The sequence below is a fragment of the Colletotrichum fructicola genome (assembly GCF_000319635.2).
Source record: "Colletotrichum fructicola Nara gc5 chromosome Unknown KSG_Nara_v1_contig05, whole genome shotgun sequence".
Taxonomy (NCBI): Eukaryota; Fungi; Ascomycota; class Sordariomycetes; order Glomerellales; family Glomerellaceae; genus Colletotrichum; species Colletotrichum fructicola.
The window spans coordinates 2,027,782-2,054,063 of NW_027094055.1; the positions used below are offsets into that span (position 1 = coordinate 2,027,782).

At 53.5% G+C, this 26,282-nt stretch overlaps 8 protein-coding genes across 8 annotated transcripts; 4 read left to right on the plus strand and 4 right to left on the minus strand.

The window, feature by feature from the left end:
* Nucleotides 1–16: 16 nt before the first annotated feature.
* Nucleotides 17–1,130, minus strand: yvcT (putative 2-ketogluconate reductase; the record flags this gene model as incomplete). The annotated part of the gene is made up of 2 exons (XM_032034727.1): nt 17–478; nt 537–1,130. The coding sequence occupies 2 exons, from the start codon at nt 1,128–1,130 to the stop codon at nt 17–19; spliced, it is 1,056 nt and encodes a 351-aa protein (XP_031885877.1).
* A 397-nt stretch (nt 1,131–1,527) lies between these two features.
* CGGC5_v009257 (Peptidase M20 domain-containing protein) lies at nt 1,528–2,636 on the plus strand (the record flags this gene model as incomplete). Its single annotated transcript, XM_032034728.1, has 2 exons — nt 1,528–2,081; nt 2,141–2,636. 2 exons carry the CDS (start codon nt 1,528–1,530, stop codon nt 2,634–2,636), a joined length of 1,050 nt encoding a protein of 349 aa, XP_031885876.1.
* A 218-nt stretch (nt 2,637–2,854) lies between these two features.
* On the minus strand, nt 2,855–5,308 carry ASB5 (Ankyrin repeat and SOCS box protein 5; the record flags this gene model as incomplete). The annotated part of the gene is made up of 4 exons (XM_032034730.2): nt 2,855–4,766; nt 4,835–4,908; nt 4,959–5,043; nt 5,280–5,308. The coding sequence occupies 4 exons, from the start codon at nt 5,306–5,308 to the stop codon at nt 2,855–2,857; spliced, it is 2,100 nt and encodes a 699-aa protein (XP_031885878.2).
* A 441-nt stretch (nt 5,309–5,749) lies between these two features.
* Nucleotides 5,750–7,502, plus strand: CGGC5_v009259 (Transcriptional regulatory protein moc3; the record flags this gene model as incomplete). Its single annotated transcript, XM_032034731.1, has 4 exons — nt 5,750–5,823; nt 5,984–6,360; nt 6,412–6,677; nt 6,735–7,502. 4 exons carry the CDS (start codon nt 5,750–5,752, stop codon nt 7,500–7,502), a joined length of 1,485 nt encoding a protein of 494 aa, XP_031885881.1.
* Nucleotides 7,503–8,885: 1,383 nt separating this feature from the next.
* On the plus strand, nt 8,886–10,751 carry patC-2 (Efflux pump patC; the record flags this gene model as incomplete). The annotated part of the gene is made up of 4 exons (XM_032034732.1): nt 8,886–9,081; nt 9,150–9,432; nt 9,493–9,640; nt 9,696–10,751. 4 exons carry the CDS (start codon nt 8,886–8,888, stop codon nt 10,749–10,751), a joined length of 1,683 nt encoding a protein of 560 aa, XP_031885880.1.
* Nucleotides 10,752–11,062: 311 nt separating this feature from the next.
* CGGC5_v009261 (Adenylate-forming reductase) lies at nt 11,063–14,440 on the minus strand (the record flags this gene model as incomplete). The annotated part of the gene is made up of 7 exons (XM_032034734.1): nt 11,063–12,799; nt 12,858–12,951; nt 13,003–13,287; nt 13,349–13,452; nt 13,520–13,602; nt 13,664–13,798; nt 13,864–14,440. The coding sequence occupies 7 exons, from the start codon at nt 14,438–14,440 to the stop codon at nt 11,063–11,065; spliced, it is 3,015 nt and encodes a 1,004-aa protein (XP_031886046.1).
* A 3,904-nt stretch (nt 14,441–18,344) lies between these two features.
* On the plus strand, nt 18,345–19,143 carry CGGC5_v009262 (uncharacterized protein; the record flags this gene model as incomplete). The annotated part of the gene is made up of 3 exons (XM_032034735.1): nt 18,345–18,393; nt 18,565–18,630; nt 18,833–19,143. 3 exons carry the CDS (start codon nt 18,345–18,347, stop codon nt 19,141–19,143), a joined length of 426 nt encoding a protein of 141 aa, XP_031886047.1.
* A 4,836-nt stretch (nt 19,144–23,979) lies between these two features.
* SDA1 lies at nt 23,980–26,260 on the minus strand (the record flags this gene model as incomplete). Its single annotated transcript, XM_032034737.1, has 2 exons — nt 23,980–26,167; nt 26,214–26,260. The coding sequence occupies 2 exons, from the start codon at nt 26,258–26,260 to the stop codon at nt 23,980–23,982; spliced, it is 2,235 nt and encodes a 744-aa protein (XP_031886211.1).
* Nucleotides 26,261–26,282: the final 22 nt, after the last annotated feature.

Sequence of the window (26,282 nt, forward strand, 5' to 3'; positions counted from 1 at the left end):
TATATTTATATCGTATTCAGACTTTATTTACCGCAGTCACCTTGGTCTTGTCGCCGAAGAACCACTCTTCAAGGTTCGTGAGCGTGATTTTGTCAAAGTTGTTCCAACTCGTTCCGGAGCAAACACCAATGTGGGGCAAGAGTGTCGTGTCGTAGTTCTCCTTTAGCTTTGGGTTCAACGTGGGCTCGGCCGCATGAACATCAAGACCCAAGCCAACCACGCGCCCTGATTTCATCGCATCCAGTAATGCGTCCTCGTCAATAAGGCCGCCACGTGCAATGTTCACGATACGAACCCCTTCTGACTTCATGATGCCGAATCGACTTGTAGACAGCATGTGCTTTGTTTCCGGTGTTAGTGGACATGCTAGGCAGATGCAGTCTGAGACTCTCAAGAGTGACTCAAGAGATTCATGGTAGACAGCCTCGGCACCAATTCTCTGGAGATCTTCCCGTGGTTTACGATTGTGATAGTGAATCTGGTGAGGCGTTAGCCAATGGTCTTCACGGCAATGCTTCCTATTAACTTGTGTTTACCTTCATGTCCAATGCTAATGCGGCTTTACGGGCAATGGCAATACCAATGTCACCCATGCCGACGATGCCCAGAATCTTGCCCGCAGGATCTACTGCCATAGTGCCTATGCGCCGACTCTCAAGCCATCGATCATTCCGCGCAAGATGTTCTGCGAGAGTGAAGTACCGGAATGAGTTCAGGATAAGGTGCAGAGCCGTGTTAGCCACAGCCTCTGTACATGTATCCGGGCAATTGGCGTAGGTGATCCCCCTTGCCGTGAGGGCAGGGATATCGGCGGCATCATAGCCATGGCCGCTGCAGCAGATGAGCTTGAGCGATGAAGGATATTTTGCGATAGCGGGTCCTCTGAAGAGCTGATGGGTTGCGAATTGCCCAGCTTTTAACCATCCTACCCGGACAATCGCATCGATGGCTGAGTAAGGTCCACCCGGGGCCAGCCGAGAGCAGAATTCTTCCTCGTCTTGACAGTCGTACTTGATGATGTTAAAGCTTGAGCGTATGCGGCTCCACTGTTCTGTTTCGGCACCTCGGACGCTCGATTCGACGAGTAGAATGTTAGGCTTGCTTGCCTTTTGGGATGTTATGCTCCCCATAGTTGCAGGGTTTGTGAGATGGTAAGGTGTGCTGTGCTCGTACCTCCCAAGCAACTCGGATTAGCTCCCGGCCTTATGTCACGAGCCGGAATGTCAGCGCTGGGGGGGATTACCATATGCCTATCGCTGTTAGTGGTGCTGCAATCTGGTCAGGTGCCGATAGCTAGGATGGCGGCTTTGGACACTCGGCACACACGCCGAGATCGGCAATCGGTATCGCTGCCGGTGCGGGGACTGCTGCTGGGCCCATTTCCGGGCCGCGAACGGCAACCAGCGCCGGTAGGATGAAGCAACAAAAGCATATCACATTTAAGACAGTTTATTGACGTCTAAGGAGCTGCGAAAGTCTGCAATTTGCTGTCCAATTTCATCAACACGGGCAACTCTCATATCCAAGATGACGAGCTCAAAGGAGCTTCCTCCGGTCGTGGAGTTACTGTCACAACTTATGTCAGTCGAAAGCACCAGCGATGAAGAGCTTGAAGTTGGCATATTTCTGGAAGACTACATGAAAGGGCTCGGGTATACGGTCGAGAGAATTGCCATTGAACCGGGCTCAACACGACACAATGTCTACGCATATTTGGGCGCCGAACGGGAGGCGCGCATCCTGCTAACCTGCCACATGGACACCGTGCCGCCCCACATCCCGCTATCGATCGACTTAGACGCGGGAATAGTGAGAGGCCGTGGAGCTTGTGATGACAAGGGCCCTCTGGTCGCTCAAGTCATGGCAATCGAGGAGCTTCGAAAGGAAGGCAAGATCAAAGATGGAGACATCAGTTTTCTTTTCGTCGTGGGCGAAGAGAAGGGAGGCCCGGGGATGATCGCTGCCAACGACATGGGCTTAACCTGGGAGGCTGGCATCTTCGGAGAGCCTACTGAGGGAAAGTTAGGGAAAGGTCACAAGGGCCATGTTGTGTTCGAGTTGACGGCGACTGGAAAGGCTTGGTAAGTTAGGTTTCGTGGGAGTTTCAACGACTGGACGCGAGCTCTAACACGCTACGCAGTCACTCAGGCTACCCCCATCTAGGGAGTAACGCCATATCGTTGTTGATCAAAGCAATGAGCAAATTGGAAACGACGGATTGGCCCTTTTCAGATCTACTAGGTCCCTCGACCTTCAATATGGGCAAGATTGAAGGAGGAGCCGGGTACAACGTCGTGGCTGCGGAGGCAAAGGCCTTGTGTGCGGTTCGTGTAGCTGCCGACCTACCCCAGATCAAGAAACAGATTGCGAGTGTTGTGCAAGAGTTTCCGGGAGTTGAAGTTGACTTCAAATTTGAATACCCCGAAACTCTATTAGACTTCGACATTGAAGGGTTCGAGTCCGCCCCAGTCAGTTACGGAACAGATGTTCCAAGACTCAAAGGGTCGCATAAGAAGGTGCTGTATGGACCGGGTACAATTTTGGTTGCTCATGGGAAGGACGAACATGTCATCATCGACGAATTGTTGGAAAGCGTCGATGGATACAAAAAGCTTACACTCCATTTTTTGCAATGACCAAACTATTTCCAATACCATCTTCTATCCAGGAAAGGCAATGGCTAGCCATCATAGCAAGCGTACCAGTTGACCCAGGTGACTGGTAATGCTTCCTATTTGTTAAGACCGAAGAGGGGTGTCTGCAATTCTTGTACTTGGGTGATTTTCAGTAGCATCTGAACAATATTTTGCCGTGGAAACATCACAGCTTCTTGTGACTGCCTGCGGTGACTGATTCAGATATCGTTCTCCAACTCAACTCCCAATGCCTTGCTGACTGATGCCTGCAACGAAGTAGGCATGGACTTTCTTACATCCCTAAATAGCGTTACTCTATCGTCCTCTGGAATCGCGTGGAAAAAGTCGTTGACAGCGACGACCATGTCTTGAGCGTTGGCTTCCATAACAGTATTCCACCCGCCAGCGTATCCGAGCCTCTTGATCAAACTGACCAGATTCCTCCCCGTCCAACTGCGGTGACTTAACATCCTATAGTAGTCCTCATCATACTTCAAGCGAGTGAGGAGTACGACCAACGGCGAGCATGCAATGGTACTATGGTCGTCAATTGCCAGTTTTGCACCTTTCTCAATGAGTAAATCAATTAGGCGAAAGTCATCTTGAACGTCTTCAGAGCTAGTTGAGCTGATCAAAAAGACCAACGCCAGGGTTCCGACGGGACATTGCGATAGAAACTCGACACCCTTGTCGCCAGGATGCAGCCATTGCGACGGGGCATCGGGGATACTCGCGACGAGCTGGACCAACTGCAGGACATTCTCCCTCGGCAAAGGGCTGTCAATCTCAAATTTTTTGATATCAAAGAATTTCCTCAGATGTATCCCGTGATTCAGTTTGACGCCATTGGTGACGCATATAATGATGAAGGACGCCTGCATTTCAGCAAGAAAATGACGTTCCCATCCAGCTCCCACGAGGGAGGCTGCTTTCTCCGTGAGGTAAACGAATTCGTCTAGGATCACGAATAGAGTTTTCGTGGTGGATGTGATCGAATATCTCATGTAATTTATCAAGTTTGCATTGCCCGTTCTCGCGTAACTTCTCAAGGTGTAAACACTTTCTTCGTGCCTTGGCTCGAAGGCAAATGCTGCGAGTGAAGGCTTCAGGCTCGATTCATAGCGCACATGCCCGTCGTCGTCAACAGTTTCGATCCACATTATGTCTTTTACTTCTTTCATGATGGCAGAGCAGCAGTCAGCGTCAAAAGCGAGGGCGAAGTCGAGGGCGTTGTAGTGTGACACGACGGCATCGTTGTCCACACGGAGTTGCCATGGCTTGGTCGCATCAGCCCCGTGAGACAGCAAGTACACGACCATGGACTTGTTCTTCGCCGCAATGGCATGGTGTAGCGGTGTCGCGAGATTGTCATCTAGTCTGTCGATGTCCACACCCCATTCTCTCGTCAGGTATTTGACTAGAGACCTGTTGCCGAATGCCGCTGCAACGTGAATTGGGTGTATGTCCTGGACGAAGGCTTTCCGGGCTGGATCATGAAACCAGGCGAAAGGTTTATGCTGGTCACCATGTTCGGTTGCTTCGCTATCTTGTAACTCTGTGAACTCCTTTGGGTACGAGGCGGACCCAACCGGTACCATCAGATTGCGATTGGCCCCAGCTATGAGTAGAAGCTTGGCAACTGAAGTATGTCCACCGCAAATTGCGTGGTGTAGAGGTGTCCAAGCAGGGTGATCGGACATTGGGTGGCGATGGTCTGCGACCGGCCTGGGTACTGGTACACGACTCCCCACAGGCCTGCAGTCGCAGATAAGTCTGCCAGCGGCGTTGATATCTACCCCCTGCGCAACAAGCCATTTAACAACATGGTAATGGCCCTTATGCGCTGCCAGATGAAGAGGTGTGGCCCAGCAAGCCTGGGGTGGGAGATGTTCCCGGAGTGCGGACGCCCATCTGTGTTCCACTTCTTCTGTTGGGTCTGCGAGATAGAAATCCTGGAGTCTTGCACCATACTTGGCTGCGACCTGCAGAGTTTCCAGATTGCCCTTGGCAGCGGCGAAAATAGTGATCTCAGAGGCCCAATGTTTGACAGCAGCACGGTAAAGCTCGGCTTGGAAGATGCTATGAAGGTAGCGATTGACCCGTGCAAGGGCTGCCGTCCTGGTCTTTGATCTGCTGCGAAAGTGTCGGGCTATCTCGAGCCATAGCTCCGGGACAAGTAGGGAAGCTTCCACCATGACTGTTCTGGCGATGACGCGTTGCCGTCGTGGTGAAAGGGGTCGGTGTGAACTGAGTTGCCGTGAGTGCACATGGGCTAGGGTTATTGTCAGCAAGTTCTGCACGAATCTCATATGATGGTCGTACAGTTGGAAATCTACCCTCGAAGAAGTAGAATATTGGCGGATCTAGGTGAATGTGGCCACCGTACGCAAGGGTGGTCAATTGGAACCTGGCCCAAGATGTTGATCGTTCACGTCGTCAGTAGAGAATGTGAACTTATTAGGGGCAGGCACGGATAAATGGCGGATCAGTGGGGCCTCTTGCGTGATCCAATTGGATTGCTCTTTGGGTGGCTTGGGACCTAAGCAGTGCTAGCGGCCCTTCAACAAGGACGTGTGTTTCTTGTACAACAAGCCTGTGGATTCTTGTAGTTCAATTTGAAGTCGAGGCGACTGCAAGCTCTACCCTATATCAGTGACGATAGCATGAAACATAATTGTATATTGCTTTTTGAACCGTCGGGTCGAAGCCTTCGTCGTACCCATGCAGCAGTTTACCGCCTGCTGGGATCCCTTTTCGGACTGTTTAGCGTTGATGGTAGCGAAGGCTTAGACACATGCAGAGTTGAGATCACGACCACGGATGGAATTAAAGGCTTTGGTAATCCAGTTTGTCACTTAGATTATATTCATGGATCAAGACATATCAAGAGTAAAGTAGTTGGGACTATCGATTGATGGCAAACGTCTCACTTCTTTACTCGGAGCCCGAGTTTACCGCATGCCGCCAGCATTGACCGGGTTCCCCGCAATTTTTAGCACCGAATGTCGCCTATGAGCTCCCTAAAATCAGTGCATTGAAAAGAAAAGATATGCCACTCTACTTTCACGTTTCCAATCACAAGCGTCAAGTAGCTCGTCTTGAGAGCACCCACCATGGCCAGTATGTCATCATTAAACTCTGGGCTTGTGTCCGAAGTCACCACTCCCGGTTCCAGATCTCGAAGAGGGTAAGACATCTCATCCAACTGCTTGAGCAGCACCGAGGCTCCGCCCTGCAAAGTGCCTTGGCACATCACAAAGGTGGATACGGCTGCGGTTCCCCTTTCCCGCCTATCTTTCTGGCCCCTAGTTGATGGGATAAAGCTCTCGAGAACTGATGTGCTCCAGGTGTTGGACGTGTAAGAGGCGCCGTAAAAAATGCGACGAGATCAAGCCGAGCTGCAACCGATGCGCACATGCAAACCTTGCATGCGAAGGTTATGAGACTCGATTGACCTGGGGCTCATCGAGCGGAACGACTTCCAAAGGCGGCATCATCCTCAAGCCAGTTCGCCCGCAGAGCTTGAGTAGAAGGGTCGCACAACAGCGAAAACAGTGGGTAGAAAGCGTGCAGACTATCTCTGACAGCGGTAGTTCGGACACTACATCACACGAGGATCGTCAAAGCTCTTCTATGACAGCCTCAGACAAGTCGAGAAGTCCGTCTGACAAGGGTTTGCTTCCAGCAGTTGATGGCAAGATAACAGAATTCCTGGTCGATCAATGTATGCTAGTGCCATTTAATGGAACTTTCTACGGGCGGCTGACTTCGATAGTCTGCGAAAGCGGATATCTGACTTTGACCGGAAGGTCTGGCGACGGAGGACTCATGAAGTCAGACATTCTACCCATGAGAAAGACTTCGACCTCGCTCTGCAATACCTTCGCAGCATATCAGGCGAGCCTGACCAACGAATACAGGCATCTGATGCCGGTTTATCTACAGCTTGGTATATCGGGTTACATCAATGACCTTCAATCCCCAGACAACCTTCATCGAGACGAAATTCTTGCCACGGGAGTCCTCTTATGTAGTGTTAGCGTAAGTTTCGATGAATTATCTTCTACTTGTGATAGAGTCTAACGATTGCATGGTCAGATAAATGGGCTATACAAGTGGACTACCTTACTCAAAGGACTTCATACCGTGTTACAGCAGCGAAAGCTTTTAGAGACAACCACTCAATCGCCCCTCGTCGGTCATCTGATCGAAGTCATCGCACTTCTTGATGTTCCACATTTTACGTTAAACCGGAGCACGGAGTCGCTAAAGATATGGCCCGCATACTTTGCTCAGCGTCATTTGACGGGAGTCCAAGAAACCTCTGGCCTGCCGTACTCTCTTCTAGACCTCATCTGCAATATGGACTCTCCCGACGCTGAACAGAGACTTCGCAACTGGCCTGGAGAGCTGTGCCGTGAACTTGTCCAAATTCACTTGTGGGAAGCCTTCCGCACTGCGGCAATACTCCATTGTAGCGCCTTACGGCCTGCGACAGAGAATGAGGAGAATAGTGCAGCGGCGGGGTTTGGCGACGAGCTTCTTGAGATGAAGGCATTGGCTGCCTGCCAAGCTGTCATCGACTCGAAGGGTGACTCGTTCCCTGGTGTGCCACACCTAGCTGCTGCACTTATGTACCCCCTCTTCATAGTGTGCCTGTCCACTAAGCAGGACACTGTTGCTCGGTCTCTTTCGCGAGATCTCTTCTCGGACGTGGTCAGGAGATGGGGAGATCACGAAATTAGCCTTGCTTGGGACATTGTCGTCGAGGTTTGGCAGAGGTCTACAATGCAACCAGGGGTTTGTCGGCTGAAGTTGGCGGAAGACTTTGTCGCAGAGCTGGACATTGAGATGTATTTGTACTGAAGGTTTTCTGTCGTTTCTCAGAACTTCACGGTCTACGATATGTTACAGTCGTTGGATACATGTACTCAGCGCAGGATTTGTTAACAGGTTACGCCAGCTTCAAACTTTCAATACGTAGCATGGCACAAGATCAATTCCAATCGCTGTCGATTATCCGAGTCTAAGGTAACGGTCTCGACCACAAACTCTGTGTCAAGTGATTTCTAAAGGATGCAGGCGATTTTCGTCCTCTACCATAGGTAAGCGAACGTTCGGATCATGTTTGAACAACGTTCGACTATCACGTCAGGAGCTATCCGCGCCACACCTTTTAGGTATTATCTCGAAAATCTGACAGCTTCGGGTAGGAATGCTGCTTGAGCCTCAATGGTCTCAGCAACCAGCCAAATCATCGCCGTGCATGGCGTTTTTGCCCGATTTGCTGTGTTGTACTTTGCGGGCCCAATCGAATCCTGGTCATGAATGCAGCAATCTTACTTGAATCGCTCTCTCTGGGCAAGAAGACTTCCTCCTTCGGTAAGCTTACCATCCCGGACGTCTGCCACCTGCAACTCCTTCCCGTGCGTAAGCTTATCATACGTAGTCAACGACACAAACAAGCTCATTTGTCCGTGAAACGCCCAGGCTGAAGCTTCCGCACTTCGGGATTGGCTTGAACTACGTGTCGGTCTGCCGGATGCTGTCGCGGAACACACACTCCGGCGGTATCGACGAATTCGATCAATAACCCCGAGCTTTATCAAAATTCTCAGCGTGCAACATCCGTATTGGTGCTCTGTTTGTCGCGATAATCATCGCAGATTGCGGCGCAGCCACAGGGTTCCGTCCTTCCTTACGGGCGTACTGGGGGCGGCCGTCACGTACGTTGGTCCGGCCGTGGTGCTGAATGGGTTTGTTGGCGCCACATGCAACGTTCTGTTGGTGCTTCACGCGGCCCCAATGTAGCATTCGAGGGCGAGTTTGCGGCGACAAACAGTCTTTGCCGCTGCCGTCGGCGTTTTCGGATCGCCCCGTTAAATGTCTTTATTTTTAAAACTTAGTGTTGCAATGTGCGTCCGCCGTTGGTTGCTTCGCTGGAACATGGGGGTCTGCGGCTGTGGCTCGACTGGGGGCGGCGGGCTGCAAACTGCATGTCGACAATCTGTTGGTGTTGGTGAAATGTGAGGATCGAGCCGCCCGCCCCCATTCATCACAGATAACAATGCGACGCCTCCCGTGTCTTCGACGGCAGCGGATTTGGTATATTTGCCTGGTGTAGACACCTGACTTGAAGGTTTCTTGTGCCACGCTTGTCTTCAGCCTACAACATCCAAAGCACTCTTTGCTTCTTCTGGTTGTGTAGTCATTCAATCAAAGTCTTCCTCTTGTCTGTTTCGTTCCAACATGGGGACTGAACGGAAGCCCACGCCAGACCCCGTCGATGACACCGAACGCGCGAGCACCCATGTTGGCAGTGTGGCACCTGAAGCCAAAGACGTGGAAAGCGTCACTTCAGAGAGCAATCATCCCAGAGAAGGTTGGCCAGCGTGGCGATGGCCGTGTATTCAGGGTGCATTCTGTCTGGTTGGACTGCTTCTTGGTCAGCATTATTTCCATTAATGGCCAGAAGGTTTCGTACAAGACTAACAAAAATCACTCGACGGATAGGCTACGATGTCAGTAACACGGCGAACATACAGCCCCCGATCTACGAGGCATTCGGCCAGGTCCATCTCCTGTCATGGGTTGCCATAGCTTACACAGCCATGAACGTCGCAACGGTCCCTCTCGCCCGCAAGATTGTCGTCCTTGGGAACCTGAGGTACCAGGTTCTCGGATATTCTCTCATCTTTTTCATCGGCTCTACAGTGTCGGGCGCAGCTCCAAACATCAACACGGTGATCATCGGTCGTGCAATTCAGGGAATCGGAGGAGCCGGGCTATACCAATTGTGCGTTTTAAGTCAACCACTCCAGAACCCTACCGTTTGATGCTGAGACTGTTTCAACAGGAGTATCATCATCAACATGACTTTGACTACACCTACGGAGCTCCCACGGACACAAGGCCTCTTAGCCGTGTCCTGGGCCATTGGCCTTACGCTGGGTCCCGTTATCGGCGGTGCCTTTGCCGAAAATCACAAGGCTACATGGAGATGGGTGAGTATTTCTTCACACGGAGAATGACCGTAAAAGATCTGATACGTTCACATAGGCCATGTACATCAACCTCCCCATGCTAGCCATCATCATGGTCTGCAACCTCCTAGCCCTGCCGAACATGCACGCACCCGGCGCGTTGCCCGTTATCGAGGGCTTGCGCGTTGTTGACTGGACGGGCGTAGTCCTCCACGTAGCGTCTTTCATCTTGCTCTGCTCGGCCCTCATCTTCAGCGGGTCCAAATGGGAATGGTCATCGCACTCAGCCATTATCGCCTGGGTGTTCGTCGGTGTCATCTACCTCGCCTACGCCTTGCAGCAGAAGTTCTGCTTGCTCACCGACAAGACACATCGCAACATCTCCGCCGACCTCCTGAAGAACCGAGCCGTCATCCTCGTCTGCCTCGCCACCTACGCCGTCGGAGGCAGCTACGGGATCGCCCTGTACTACACCCCCCTGTTCTTCGCCTTCACCAAGGGCTTCGACCCCGTCGATGCAGCTGTCAGGCTTCTCCCGTTCATCTTCACCTTCATCTTCTTCACCATTGTCATGGCGGGCATGATCCCCGTCGTCGGCAGATATGCGCCTTTCTATGTCGTTGGCGGTGCCCTGACCATCATCGGAGGCGCCCTCCAAGCCCAGATTACAGCCACGACCCCAGAGAGCCGCGTGATGGGCGTGAGCAGTCTCATTGGGGCAGGAGTCGGTTGCATGTGGCAGACGGGAGTATCAGTCATGGCGCAAAGCGTGCCCGCACACAGACGACTGGATGCTACTGCACTCTTCATCATGTTCCAGCTTGCGGGTGTCTCGGTGACTTTAGCTCTTGCCGGCTGCATCTTCCAGAACATCGGTTTTGATAAGCTGAAAGACTCGCTCGACGGGCTGGGTTTCAGCGACCACGACATCCGAGAGGCGCTGGCTGGACTCGACTCCAAGATCTGGAGTGATGCTGACCCGCGGGTTGTAGGAGCAGCTGTGAGTGACGTCGCAGATGTGATCGCCAATAACCAGTATCTCATTGTGGCCTGCGGAATCGTTGCCCTGGTCAGCGGTTGTCTCATGAGTTGGGAAAAGTTGGACTTTGGTAAGACCAAGATAGCCAAGTGATGTGGTTTAGTGCTGTTTGGTGTTGCATACCGGGCTCAGCAAAGTTTGTCAGGCAGCCCTCTCAATTGTTCAAAATCGGGAGGTGAAGCGGGAAGTTGGCAAGGATTTAGATAGGCTATGTTTCCAAAAAGAGAACAGACTGTGAATTCGAGAACTAGATGCATAGGCCGTGACATGTGGACTAGTGAAACGAAAGGCTAAGATTAAACCCCCAGAACTCCGGACTCCATACTAATGAAATTAATTGAAACCAATCCCTCCTCTTATCGCTTTTCACTAGACACATAGCTTCCACCCCAATCCAAACTCACTCAAGAGTCCCAAATGGCACCGTAGGCAGGAACACCTCGGGTCTCGAGACCATAGACCACCTTCTTGGTGATCTTCTCGTTCGCAATGATGATGACAGCCTCCGCATCAAAGCTCTTCGCCAGGTTGTATCCCATCTTGACCAGGTCAGGACGGCCAGACACCTTGGTGTCGTGGATGACCGCGTTGGGGATCTTCTCCTTGATGTTATCGAGCAGCTCCTTTCCGAAAGTCTGCTCGGGCTTCGGCGTGGACCAGATGAGCTGAGTCGCACAGCTCTGCTCCTGGATATGGCCGAGAAGAGGACCAATGCCGGAGCCGGTAGCGATGACGACGATGCGGTTGAAGCAGGTGGCAATGCGCATGACACCACAGGTCGGGACACCGCGCACCCAGATGTGCGTGGGGGGCTTCTGGATGGCGTTCTTGGTCCAGTCGCCTGCGTTAGAGACGACCAGAGAGAATCCCTTGGGGCGTCCTCCCACAGGCCTGGGAGCTGGGATGGTTGCGAAAGAGTGCCACTCGAGGAGAGGTCTCATGGAGAGGCGGGCGAAGCTGCCGTTGACGGGGACGGTGTAGTCAAAGTGAAGTCTGACGGCGTGGTTGGAGAGGACCTCGGCGTCGACGGGAACCTTGCGGAGGAAGAACCAGGATGACGCGATGCTGAGGGTTGCCAAGGCGAGCATCCAGAAGCCAGGGGTGCGGACGCAGGCTTCGCCGAGAGACATGGATGAGACCTTGCCGTCGTTGGCAGCGAGCACGATCTGAGCCCAGAAGAGGCCGAGCATAGTCCATCCTACAAAGCGATGGGTCTTCTCGAACATGTCGTGGTGCTTCTTCCTGAATCCGGGCCAGGCCAGGGCGATGGTGATGGTGAACAGCCCGGTCAGCAACCAAGAGATGACCTTGGAGGCGATGGATTGGTGGCCCCAGTTCGGACACTCAGTCAGTTGGCAAACCTCAGAGCTGATGTTTGACGCGAGCAGCCAAGCACCCGCAGAGACAGCCGCGCCCGAGTGAACGCCACCAAAGTGGAAGATCTTTGCGCATCGCTTCCTGATGCTGAGGGGCCAGGACTTGGGGACGTTGCAGGTGATGGTGTACATGGCGTTGATGACAAAGTCTTGACGTGCCAAGACGGCGACGAGGAGGTTGATGGCCGTGAGGGTACCGAGCCAGTCTCTGGTGAAGCCGGCAAAGATGAGGGCGATGACGGCGCCAATGTTGAAGAGCCCGACGATCGTAAACAGGCGGCGGTAGACGATGGCGATGCGGTGGACGAAGCCGCGGTAGGGGCGATCCAAGGTCTTTCCGGGAATTTCGCGGTCGAGGTCGAGCTTCTCGTCGATCTCGGTGAAGCTGGACGAGGAAGACTGGGACTTCTCGTCGGCGGTGGTGGACTGGCTGTCCACGGAGAGGGACTCCTTGGAGCTGGTCTCTCTGACGGTGACGTTGGGCTCCTTCTTGTCGATGGTGTCCTCGGTGACCATGTCCTTCAGAGCCCGCTTATCCACCTTGCCGTTTGAAGTAAGGGGCAAGGCATCGAGGAAGTGGAATTTTGTTGGGACGGCGTAGTAGGGCTGACGGGCGCGGACGTGGACCTGGATGGTGTCGAGGTCGCAGTCCTTGGGGGCGACGAAGCCGTGGATCTCGTTGTCGATCAGGAGGGCAGTTGCCCTTGAGACAACGGGGCATGAGTTGATTGAAGAGGTGACTCCATCGAGTTCGACTCGGAAACCCTGTACAGGTGCTGTTAGCGAGGATGTAAGACGGGAATATGACACAAGTCTTGCGCACCTTGATCTTGATCTGGTCATCGACTCTTCCGAGGATGTCGATCGACCCGTCTTGCCTCCATCGTCCAAGATCTCCGGTGTTGTACATCATGGATCTGTTTCGAATGGTCAGCAATGTACCCAGCGCTAGCAACAAAACTACTTACCCGTCATTGGCGAAAGGATCAAGTTTGTATCTCTCAGCCGTTTTTTCGGGGAGGGAGACGTATCCCCGAGAGATGCCATGTCCACCGGCCCACATAACGCCGGGCTCACCAACCCCGAGAGAGTTTCCTTCATCATCGAGAACATAGACGGTGTTATTGGGGGTTGGCTTGCCAATGGTCAAGGTCTGTCCTGGTTGGTGGAGGTGCATGGTGTTGACAATCGTTGTCTCGGTAGGACCACAGCAGTTGTAGTACTTTGCGTGAGCTCCCCAAAGATCGGCAAGTCTAAAGCAAAACCAAATCAGCGAATTATCAATGAGGTAGAATTTCGTGGCGTTTGACTTACCTCTGGGAACTAGGTTCGCCGGCGGTCGCAGCAACCCGGATGTTGGAATATTCCCGGGGATCGTACTTGGCCAAGATGCTGGGTGTGCAGATCAGAACTTGGATCTGGGGATAAGCTCGAGTTAGTTGCGCTGATCTTTGTGAGAGAAATCTGTGGCGTTTTTCTTCGTACCTCTCGGATGCAGGGTTCCCATTTTGAGCCTCGAAGAACCAGGGTTCCGCCGTTGCAGAGGCAACCTAGCATCTCCCACGCCGCTTTCAAACTAATCAGCAAAGTTGTTTTTTGTGAGACGGGCTTTTCTTTTTGGCAACTTACCCATGTCGAAACTGATATTCAGTACCTGGCCCACTCTGGTACCGGCCGAGATACCCAGATTCCCGGGCGACAGGCACACCAGGTTAGTCACGTTCTTGTGGGTGACATCCACCCCTTTCGGAGTACCCGTAGTTCCTGTAAAGACAATTCGTCAGTAATCGTACCATGGTGTCTAATTGGCAGCTGGCCAGATCGCGTACCTGAAGTGTAGATCACATAGCAGCCGTGGTGTGTCTCAGCTAAGTCCTGATAGGGCAGGATTTGCGCATGCTCGGGATCCTTCTCCCGCTCTTCGTCAATCACCAAGGTCTCACAAGGCACCCCGAGGGTCTCGAAGCGATGTTTTGTCGAGTTGAGGCAGAGGACGTGCTTGCCTCCGGCCTGCTCGAGGACGAAGCGGAGCGTAGAGTCGGGAACCACACCACCATCGAGGGGCACATACTGCGCTCCACAAGACAGGATCGCAACAATGCCAACCAACATGTCAATGCCTCGCTTTACGACAAGCGGGACACGATCTCCGGGTCTGACGCCAAGCTTGGTCAGTTTCCTGGAGAGCTGGTTGGCTCGACGAGCGAGCTCGCCGTATGTGATCTCTCGAATCTGGGGTGCCGACAGGTCGCGGCCTGCAGTGACATCAGGCTGAGTCTCTGCATGATGATAGAAGGCGGCGGTGACGGTGGGATAGTTTGCTGTGATTCGTGGTCCTTGGGTGAAGGAGAGGGGAGGCGGCCCAACCGGAGTTGATGCCGAGTCTTTGGCCACTTGGTTCTGCATGTCTGCTGGCTGCGTGGCTACTAAAATAGCAACAAAAGAGCAACGGGGCAGGGATAAATTCCAAATGAATTCCAAATGATGATGTCGACTATTCCAAATCCTCACTGATTCGAGGGAGTAAATGCTCCTGTGGTCCGGGTAGAGTCATCCAACGTCGGCGGTCCCTCACGACTTTAAATATCTTGACAGACCTCCTTGGGCCACCGTTGCCCAACCTTCCCTCCTTGAGACAATTTCTCGCCCTTCCCTCGTCGACACATCGCCGGTAACCTTCCGAATGCGTCAGGGACGAATGCATCGAGACCGGATGCAAGAGACGTGAAAATCTCTCAACGTACAGCCGTCTTGAGTTGCATCAACCACCAGGGTTCGCCGCGCGAATCCTCCCATCACGACCGGCCCTCCAGATCCACACGCCTACACCGCAGGCCGTTGGTTGACACATGAAAACGCCTCCTTCCCCGTTGAGAAGGTCATGCAGGCGGCGCCGTGAGAAAGCCATGTCCTTGTCCGACCACGGGTTGAACCTGGCCGTTGACCTCTCAAACAGGAAACTTGGACAGCGCCTTGCACATCAACCAGCCTCGACCACAAGCTACAACGTTCCGCCCCCTCACACCCGCGATGGCTCCGTCGTCAAATCTGCAAGTCTGGACGGGATATCATGCAGTCCTGGTCCCCCCCCTGCGCCCTCCCCGCCCCGGAAAAACGTGGAACCTAGTTGTGTGCTTCATGCAGGCACTTTCACAAACCTTCTTTGCGACCTTGAAGGGTCTGCCCGTCTGTCGTCACAGCAAGTCCACAAATGACATCGACACAACGCACTCTGCCATCAACGGCCCCGGCCAGCGGAGTGGATACCCTCACTGCCGGTGGGCGGAGACCAGACGAGCCCGTTGGTGGTTGTCGCAATTAACCACCTTCTCGGCCGAGCCTGGACCGTCTGCCCGCCGGAATACGAGCCCGCAAAAAATGAGACGCAGCGTGCCATCGCTTGCTGGCTACCGGCATACGACAGTAGAGAATCCCACTGTGATCGGCCAGTTCAGAAGATCGTGCGGGCGAAAACTGGGACCTCGTTTGGAGTTTCTCTATCAACCTGCTTGCTCTGCTCTTTGGCGCGACGAGGCGGGACGCGGCCCACGACGGGCAGCTCGGGATCGACTCGGAGGATCGTCAGAGAGCCATTTTCAGGGCAGCTTCCTTGGAACGAAACCACCTTCGCGTCTGCAGGTTCCCTTGACTCTGGTCCTATGACCGACGAGCTCGCCGTTTACGAAGAGCTTACTGAAGCTACCCAAGGCACCAATCCTACGCCATGTGGAGGATCCCCCCGAAGGTCCAGATCGAGATGGGGGGGCTGCAACGCAATCTAATCAATCTGCATGGGGTGGGCTCGAGTGGTGTGATTTTCTGCCCCCGCGATCCGCGCCTGGTCAAACTTGTTTGGAAGCTCCCCTTGTGCAATTTTTTTGTTTACCTCGAGAGAGGGAGTGAGAGCAGCAGTACTCATCGTTCCTGATACCGGACGCAGACCCGGTCGGTGTAACCCATGGGGCCGACCGTCCGTGGGGGGAAACGATTTAGACGCGGACATCTCGATTCCGTTTACGCTACAACATCCCGGGGTCGAAGGGCCATTCCCAGTCCGGAACTTCTTTGCTGCCGCTGCAACCTCACGTCACTCAGCCGAAGCGAAGCTCCCCCAACGACAACAAGGCGGCCGTTTCTAGAGGCCCAGGACAAGAGACCAGACTTGCCGGCGCGGCACAGAAGAGGAAAGGGAAGCACACCATCCTGCCACCGAAAGACGCGGATCTGTCGCGCCTAAATTCGACAAACGTCACATGCAAGGAATAGCCAACGTCTCGGCTTGCATTTGGCAGCATCTTTGCCAAGATGATGAAGATGACAGATGCTGATGTAAAGAGAAGAAGCAAAAATATTGAAGGGACAACCAGAACAACCGTTTGCCAGCATCTAGGCATGTAACCGACATATGCGCGCGTGGCGCGCGGGCTGCGATCTCGTTCTCCTCCAACCGGTTTTCGCAAAGACGTTTCAACGTTTTTTTTTCCTTCTTTCCGCCAGTCATCACCACATCTCCAGACTCCAGAGGGGTTGCATCCAGACGAAGAGAACGCAATGCGGACGATCACCTCGCAGTTGCCGCAACGAGCCATCTCCTCCGAGCCGTTTGCGCCGTCCATTCTGCATCGGAGTCCCGACCGCGGTGGAGTCCCACGGAGCTGGTGTGGGGTGGCCTCGCTGCGGGTTGTGTTTCCTCGCAGCTCCTGTCTTCTCTCAAGGTTCCTCCTGGGTTGTCAAGGTAGCTGCAAGGTGTATGTGTGTGGTCTGGAATGCTGCGCTTGGGACTGCATCTCGAACAGAGTTGCATCTCATCTGCAGCTTTCTTCTTGGTAGGTAACTTGGTCAACTTCGCGCCAGCTTTGTTTGTTTTTCTTTTCTTTTTTTTTTTTTTCTGCGGATCTCGTCGACAGACGATTTGCTTTCTTGTTCCGAGTCATTTTCGAACTTGCGCAAAAGGTCCCCTTTGTGACGTCGCTTTTCTTTTCTCATCCCACCCCCTGGTCTCCTGCGACCGCCAACCGATGTCGGAATAACAACAGAGGTGGCTGGGAGCAACTTCCAGTTCCACGTCCACGCGCGCATGCAGGAAATATTGAGGTGTTGAAGGATGCAAGGCATCTTTGCAGTCTCCATTCCTGCATTGACATGACAAGACGATATCACCTGGCTTTTGAGGAGGCGTGGCGGAAACCGATGATATCTCCGTTCGGGAGAGGATCATCTTGCCGTGATTCCATCTCTCTTCTTGGCAGAATGTCTTGGCAAAATAACAGACAACACGACATTCCCATCATTAACGAAAGGCGTTTGAGATTCTCATGGCGTCCTTGATGATGATGGCTGTCGAGTTTCCTGCGGTAGGTCCTATTCACAGTTTCTGTCTTCTTAGTGTAGAACGTGTAAGCTCTGTGAGGCCCAGTTTAAGAGTGAAGGAAGGTACTCCCACATTCCGGACTTGATTTTTGGGAGCAATTTCAATGTGCCGTGGAAAGCTACAGTAGTCCAATCCTCAACAGCCTGCAGAACGATTATCATGACTTTTCTGGATTTCCTTCATGAGCTCACAATTGTGATAAGTAAATCTTCTGTAATAAATCAAAACTTTGAGTGATGCTTATGATTCAAGATTTGACATCTGAAAACATGGGAAAGGTATGCCCTTGACGTATTTGCCTAAAGGTGTGTATCTCTTCAATTATTTTGTTCTACGAGTTACCATGATATGAAATAAATTGCTCGAGAATGGACTTTTCGCGAGTGCTTGCATATTACATGGAATTAGATTCCTCAGAAATAGAACCCATCGAATTCAATAGTTTAAAAATACTTCAAAGGCTTCGAATGATCAAAAGTCGACGATGAAGAAAGGAGACCTTTTCAGAGTTTCTATTTCCCGCTTTGGAAGCTGAGTGAATGTCAGCGCCTTTGTTCATTCTTCAAAGATAACACTGGCTCCTTCCAGTCTTGTCTAGCAGCTTTGCTCAAATTGCGGAACAATGGAATACTGCGAATACGCTTCTGCGATCTGAGCTTTGATCAAAACAAGCCTCATTCAGGCAGCGACCTCTCCACCAGGACAATATGCTGATTTTTCCCACCTCCAAAAGCATCAATGTAGACTTGCGACCATAGTCCAATAGCTACGCCAGCCATCTGACAGATGGACCATCGCCGACGGCGTCGTGGCAGAATGAAACCTCGCCCATCAAACTCTGGCAGCGGTGCCATTCCTCCACCTAATCCGTCTCTGCAGCAGCCGCAGCAGCAGCCGAATCTCAATCCATCCGCAAGATCCTTCACTCCTGTCGCGATTATGCCACCGGTGGCACCTTCCGCTTACTCGCCTCCCGTTCAGCACCAAGGTACGTCGTCAAAACACGGAACGCCGCTCACCCACGATATCGCCATCCACCCACACCAACACAGAGACACACGCGCGCATATCCCCCACCACTCCCCACTCACATCGGGATCTCCCCCTAAGATCCCACCTTCTCACAGCGGCAGGAGATCGCTAACATCCGAATCTGCAGTCGAGCTGGTCTACCACCAGGCCAAAGCCGCCGAGGCTGCAAAGTTGATGGCCGCACGCGCCCACGGTATGATCTCCAGTCCCCTTTGCAGTCCGCACACGACTCCGGCGTTGCCCATCCACCCACTTCATCTCACATCTGCCGCCCGCGTCTCATCGCGGTCGCGTTCCTGCCCGTTCCGGGTGAGCCTCATCGACCTCCTGCGGCCCCCTTCGAATCCCTCCTTCTCATCATGGCCTGGTCCTCCGTTCTGACAGTGAAGATCCAGCCCACACGCCTCCCACGAGCGGCTCCGACCAGTTGCATGTGCCCAAGAAGCGTCGCATCTCAAACGCCCTCGGCGGCCCGTTCGACAAGCCACCTTCCCGCTCCGCGTCTGCGCCTAACGCAGCTGGCGTCGCTGTTGATCATCACGGCATCCCGAAGACCCCGCCGAACCGCAGCGTCCAGCCTCAGACTACGACCCCCACGCCGCCCGCCTACACATTTGACGACGACGACATTTTCTTCCCGAATGCCGACAAGCCTCTTGTGAAGAGCGGTCGTGGCAAGAAGAAGGCCCCGTCAGGCCGAAAGTGAGATGCGAGACGTCCAGGGACTTCTGTACGCCCGGAAGAGGAAGCTGTTTGCTCTTGCAGAGGATCACCCTGACAGAGGGGCCATCTTTGGCGGCGGATTGCTTTGTTACAGATTTACTTGCAGCAGGACGATAAGCTGAACCAAACTACAGCTTGCCGGGAAGGTTGGAGAATCTGGATGCTACTCGGATGGCCGGCGTTTTGGGCTTCTTCACATGCTGAAGGACTTTGACAGCTGTCTCCTCCGCATTGCTCCTTGCATTTGCCGTTACCCGTTGTGTATGGTTGCATCGAACAGCATCAACTAGCTTCTGTCTTCCGTGCTTGGAAGGTGGTACCAGGCCAAGACTATGATGCAATCTGGATCAATCTGGATCAATCATGGCGGGGATTGGAATCATGGAAGAACTCAGACTGAGTGTCAGAAAGTCGAGCTTTGAATTGAAGCATGGCGTCCCAAACCTGCAGATTTCGTCAACTTTGCACCGTAACTGCCGCGATTGTGCCAACTGCGACTAGGTTGGCGTGCGCTTCCATTTGATGGAGGCAAAGGTGCCGGTAGGCAGCAGGACTTGCCACGCTGGCTTTGTATTTGGAATCCTCGTAGTTCTCATGTATGAGAGAGCTCGCCGTCAGAAACAGTACAGGTAAGATGAGGTTCGTTGTCATTAAAGTTCCGGCATATCGGCCGCTTGCCGTGATCTGGTCCAGGGCCCTTGTGGCGCCGCCCGGGATGACGATCCCGGGCGCCCCACATAGGAAACCTTGGCATTTTCTCGCTGTTTTCTGCGAGCAACGGTCTCAACGTCGACACCGCATGTGAATTTGTGCCGTTGAAAGTTGCGCAGGTCAAACAAAAGTAGACTAGATTACGTAAATACCCAAAATGCAAAAGATTTTGTGCCCAGAGGCGGATTCGAACCGCCGTCAACACGGTATCGCTGAGTGATGGAGACCACAACGTATCATCCTAACCAACTAGACGATCTGGGCTACTAGGGCTGAGAACCATTACTTGACGTCCACCGCCCCGCAACACACCATGAAGGGACGCACCCGGCAAGCGTCAACTTCCATCACGCTTGGTAGGTAATAAACTTGCTCATGCCATTGGCAGTACTTTTTCATATTCGTCGAAGATATTTTTGAATCACCTTTTTCTTGAATTAAAGGTAAAATCACTGTTTTTCTCCATAATCAACAAGCTCCAAGTCCCAGGCTGCTAAACGAATTGCATTCTTATTACGACTCAGAATATTAGATCTATCAACCTCTACTAGCATTTTGCAATATAATCAAGAAGGCGTTCCTTGCTGTAGAATACCCCAAACGGCTCTGCCAAGTATCTTGTGCGCCTATTGACCCCATAGTTCTTACACCCTCGATCATTGCAAAAGCCCATGGACCTGCTCGTTGAGTTTCCACGATATGTGAGCGGGTCCAGATGAGGGATTAGGAGTGACATGGAATGTTTGAAAAACGTCTTCTTGACCCGGCACTGTGCGACCGTCCGAGTAGTCTCGCTTGGGTAGTCTTCAAATTGCGCAATCCGCGTGTGCCTTGACAGGTAAATATTGCGACCTTCTGTGGTCCATATGTAGCAGCTGAGGCATGTTTTGCAGAGCGCGACATGGCGTTTGGAGTCTGAAGTGACCGACATGAAGCGGCCGACGTTCTCGGCTGCATCCTTGGCCGCGGCACACTGCTTCGTCTTGCTCTGTTCTTTTCGACATCCAGGGTCAAAAGACTCATTATCACCTCGCGTGTATGATGCGCTCAGTCGCCTGAAGCACACACAGTCTTCGTGGTAGAAAGGCTCCAGAAGAGCCTCCATGTCGGATGTGATGTGGCGGCATAAGATTTCCATGTCCACAAATCTTCGAAGGCTTTCTCGAAGCAGGTCTTTGGTGACAAGGTGTCCTCTCTCAACGGTGCAGACTCTGACTCTGAACCCTGTCTCCAGATAATATTCTCCTCTTCCCGAGAAGAGCCCCGCAAACCGGCGAAAAAGCTTTGGAGGCTCTTCTCCGGGTTCCAACTTTAGTTCTGTGGTGCATCTCGTGCACTGGGCAATGATAACATCCCTCCGTACGTCCACAGGTGCCCGAGCCAAGGGCTTCAACAATGACACTGAGACATGGCGACACAGTCTCAGCTTTCCCTCCCAGCCAATGCACTTGCGGGGTCGTCGAAAGCCGCCAGTGGAGAAACATGGTCCGTAATGCGGTTCTTTGCACTTAAGGCAGTACGCGTGAAGGCACTCCGTACCATCCCATGCTTTCTCGGTGGACTTTGCTCTGCGAATCCGACATTTTTGACACTCATGTCTATCTCTCTCGGTGCGTTTAAAAACTGTTCTTCTCGTTTTCTCCCAACATAAATCCTCTGTGGGAATATTTGAAATGAGTGACCGGAACAGAGGGGAGGTTTGTCGCAGGACACCGAGGTCGGCCAGATCTAAACAACTGACGATGATGAGAAGCACATCGCGAGGAAGTCGGTACAGGATGCATCTCTTCATGTTATCTCGGCGTTTGGCGTTGTGTGACAGTGAATAGCCCGTGTAAAGTTGTGATTCATTCAAGTCCGCGTCGTCACGGCATTTCTCTATGAGATCGTTCGGAATCGTAGGCATTGCGAGCGGGGGGATCTCTGGAGGGATGAGATTCGTCGTGGATGAAATCGAACTGTCTGATTGATAGCAAGCTTTCCGCCTGCGAAAAAGACGACGTAGCAATTCTCGAAACATTTGAGATCCTGATATCGCTGTGGCTAGCAGAGAAAGGGCGCTGCTTGTGCGAAGCGTGGACGATGGAACTTGGAGGAAAGACGTTACTTTCACATTCGCGGGCGGCCCAAACAATTATAGCATCGAGGATGGGCGCCGGCCAGAACCTTCACCCATTATGAAGAGGATCGAGACTTTCGCGGCTCATGAGTGTTGATTCACTGATCCTTCGAAACCCAAAATCCTTTCCGCGGTCGTAGGAATTTTGGATCGCCGAACCCCGCCGGTACTATGTTGAAGCTCGTGGACAATGTTCGAAGGTATGTCCAATCACAGTCCGAGACAATTTCTATTCACAGAACCACAGAATCATATCAAAAGTAATAATCCGGGTCCTTTTGCATGCTCAGTCCCCGTGCTCAAAGCCCGGGTAGATGCCCAGGTTCAACAGCCAAAACAACAAAGTCGCTCGACACAATGCGGGCTCTTACATCGTTTGTTGTCTGGGGTCTTCTTGAGGACAACGTGCTTGTTCTATGAGGGTCCTGGATAGATGGAATGAATCAACCTGATAGGCATCGCCTACATATAGTCTCTCATTGCAGTCTGCCTTGAAGATGCTCACTTACTAAACATTCACAACATCATCAGACTATATCAGCATTGCGCTCTCAGCTTCAGGTAAGCTCTAACATCACGCAGGTCCGCCATTTACTACACGATCTCGCCGTCAATCTCTCCCAAAGCTCTCCAAGTCCAAGATTACAGTCAATCATGTACCGCCCTCAGTATGTCCCCGTCAGAATATGCCCTCAATGTAGAACGACACCCCTAGGCCTCTACGGTATGGGTCCCAACGGCCAACCCATTGAGACTATCTGCGAAAACTGCCGCCGGCAAAACATACGCAACGCCGAAATCGCTGCCCGAGCCCACCAGCAGGCGAACAATAGTCGGCGAACCCCAGGACCCCTTTGTGCGCGCTGCGGACGATCACGTCCATCCTCTGGCTGCACCTTCTGTCCAGAGTGCATCGCCGCAGACGCAGCCTTCAGCACGCCGAGCATCCACTTCGAAGGAAATCTCTTTCCACCGAGACCTGATAACCGCCCCTTCTGCTCACAGTGTAACCGAAATAGGGCAGCTTACAGCCGCAGCCGTTGCCACCAGTGTATCTCCGCCGAGCAGGCCTCTGTTCCGAACACCCGCGAGGAGCGCCGCCAGTCACACTACGGCAGGCCCAACGTCCCCGGCGTCAACATGGACGAGCCGGTAACCATCTATCCGCAACAGAGAATCTGCTCCATCTGCGATCGCGCCCGGGCAGAACCAGGTAAGACACACTGCGGGAACTGCGCTTACCGTGACTTGTATAGCGGAGGACGTGACCAGGACGGATATGAGGCCATCGCCTGCGCCAACTGCGGCCAGGGATGTCGTCCCTCGCCCAACCGGCTTTGCGGGACTTGTGATAGAGATAGAGACACCCAGGCTCGCCGTCAGAGCCGGGCTCGATCGCCGCCCTCCCGGCGGCACTCAATCTATGACGCTTCGCCTCCACGACGTCGACGTTCGCCGTCTAGAAATCCCACACCGCCTCCCCGACGGCGGTCGATCTTCGACGCTTTGCTTCCTCGTCGTAGACGGCGTAGTTCGCCGCCTAGAAGCCCGTCACCGCCTGCCAGATGTCAACGGCGGAATTCTAGGCCGCCTAGAAGCCCGACACCACCCGATAGCCCGGAACACCCTGTGTTTGGGAGCCAGATGTGTGGATGCGGCAAAGAACCCGTCCGCGCGCCGGGAGCTGGTATGTGTATCGGTTGCTTCTATGCATTCCAACGCGTGGGAAAGGCGGGCTGGCACGATGAGAAACGCAGGCGAGGCTGGGATGGACACCGTCAACGGAGACAGTTTTAGGGTACTCTTCTGGCTATGGGCGAATCCAATACGAGCGGTAAGTGTGTTTGAGAGGTGTTCGAGCAGCAGATGTAGGACTCAGTATCAAAATGCGCTTTGATCGATGTGAATTTTAAACGCTGATCTAATCTTTGTATTAAATGTGCCGTTGTCCCAACAGACAAGAACAAACCCCAAAACCGAGCAGCCCGTCTACATGCCGTTACGCCGTCTGCCACCAGCCTTACTCCTCGTGATATGTCCCTGAAGCACCTTGCGCGTCTGCACCAAACTGCGCTTGTTCTTGTGCTTCGCCTTGCTCAGCGTCATCAAGAAATTCTTCTGGCGCGCCTTCTCCTTGTTCGTCGTACTCTTGCCCTCGGCGTCCTTCTTCGACTTGCGGATGGCCTTCGTGGACTTGTGCTCTTCGCGGTCCGGCTTGCCCTCCCTCGCCATGGCCACTCTCTCCTCCTTTGTCGTCTTGCGCAGCTTCGCGGGTGCCTCGATCTGCTCGGCCGTAAGACCGTCGTCCAGGTGCCGCGCGAGGGCCTTCTCAATCTCCTTCGATCTCTTTGACGTGCGGTTGCCCAGCGTCTTGTTCAGGCCGGCCTCCAGGCGGAGCTCTTGGAGCTTTGCCAAGTCGGCGGGGGTGAGGATGGTGGTGGTCGCGAGCTTCTGTATCCTCTCGATCTCGGCGGCATCGTCCTCCTCATCAGCCTCATCCTCGTCGTCAGAGCCCTCCTCGCCCGTCTTGCGCTTCTTCGGCACCGGCTCCTCCTCTTCGTCAGAAGAGTGATCGACGGCGATCCAGCCACCAGAGTCATCGCTGTCAACCGAGTCGACCTCCCAGTCGTCAGAGTTGAAGCCATCGTCCTCCTCGTCGTCCTTGTCGCTGCCGTCCGCCGGGAGACCCTTCGCCTCGCGTCTGAGTTTGCGCTGCTCTTCCTTCCACTTCGCCAACAGCTCGATGCCCTCGATGCCTCCGACCTCCTCCTCTCCGAACTTCCTTTGCTTCATCTCGCCGCTCCTCAGGCCCATGGTCGCGTCCTTGCCTCTGTCCTTCTTCATTAACAGCTCCGCGCCTACTTCTCTGTACAGAGACAAAAGACCCTTGGCAGCCATCATCACACCTTTGTCTTTGCTCTTGCGGTACTGTACAAGATCTTGAAGCAACGTGTCGCTCATCGCCAGAGGTTGTCTGACACAGATTTCACGGATAGCGTTCAAACCAGCAGCCGCAACCTCGGAAGCAGAAGCTTCCGACACAAACTCGTTGGCGATCTTCTGGATGAGGGGCTCGACGGCATCGGGAGGCACCAGGTTGTGTGTGCCTTGGGCCAGGCAGGCGAGGTACGAAGTGACGGATTCTTGACGAGGGGTGAGGAACTTGATGAACCACGAGTACAAGCTGATGATGGTCAGCTTGTGCAGACCAACCAATCTTGTGACGAGCTGCAGGACGAGGATCCGGTTCTCTTGCGAGAACTTGACCTTGGTGTTCTGCAGGTGCTTCTGGAAGACGTTCTCGGCGAAGCCCTGCGGGTCGTGCAGGAGGTGGAAGGCGGAGAAGTTGAGCGGGTGAGGCTTGCTCTTGCTGCGCTCCTGCTTGTGGAGTTTGGAGACAGCCTTTTTGTACGCATTCTGTTGCTTCTTGGACTTCTTGTTGATGCCGATCTGGTGCTTCATCTTTTGCAAGTCAATCTGCTCCTCGTCGCTGTCCTCATCCTCCATCTCTTCGCGCTCCTTGTCGCCACCCAGGAAGAACCTTGTGGCGCCAACGACAACCTTCTCGTTGTCCGAGAGGCACGCCTCCTTCATGACGTCCACAGTCTTCGCATCGGTCCAGATCTGGCGCTTCCACAGCTCCCTCGTCAACTTGACAGCCCACAAGGCCTTGGGCGACGTGCGGTCGGCGGTGATGAGGTTGTAGAGGACGGTTTGGATGGTGCGGTTGAGCGGGTGGTTCGTGCCCTTGGAGTTGGCATTGCGCATCTCGGAGAGGATCTTCTGGAAGAGGAGCGTGCGCAGGGTCTTGCTTGGCGAGGAGACGAGGATCGGGAACAGCGACGTGAGGAGGCTTGTCGAGTCGATGACTTCCTTCTTGCGCAGGAGCGCCAGGCTGCCGACGATCTTCTCGCGCAGCTCGGGGTGCAGCACTTCATGGTGCTGGAGCAGGATCGCCTTCAGGTCGTCGGGGAAAGCGGCAGCGTGCTTCGGGTAGAGGTCGGCCGTGTGGGCGATCAGGTCGACGAGATTATGGAAGGACTCGGTGTACTCTCTCGTCGCGGTCGTCGGGGAGGTCAGGAAGACCTCGCGCTGACTCTCGTACTGGCCCCATTGCTGAAGGAAGTTTTCCTCGTAAGACCGGGGATCGCGACGGATCTTGTACTGCAGACTCGCGCTGGAGAAGTCAGCATTTGAATTCTGGTGGTAATAATTGAACTTACAAGTCGACATCGACCTTCTCGAGGGCGGTGACCTTGCGCTTTCCCATGGTTGCTGTCTGCAGTCGAGTC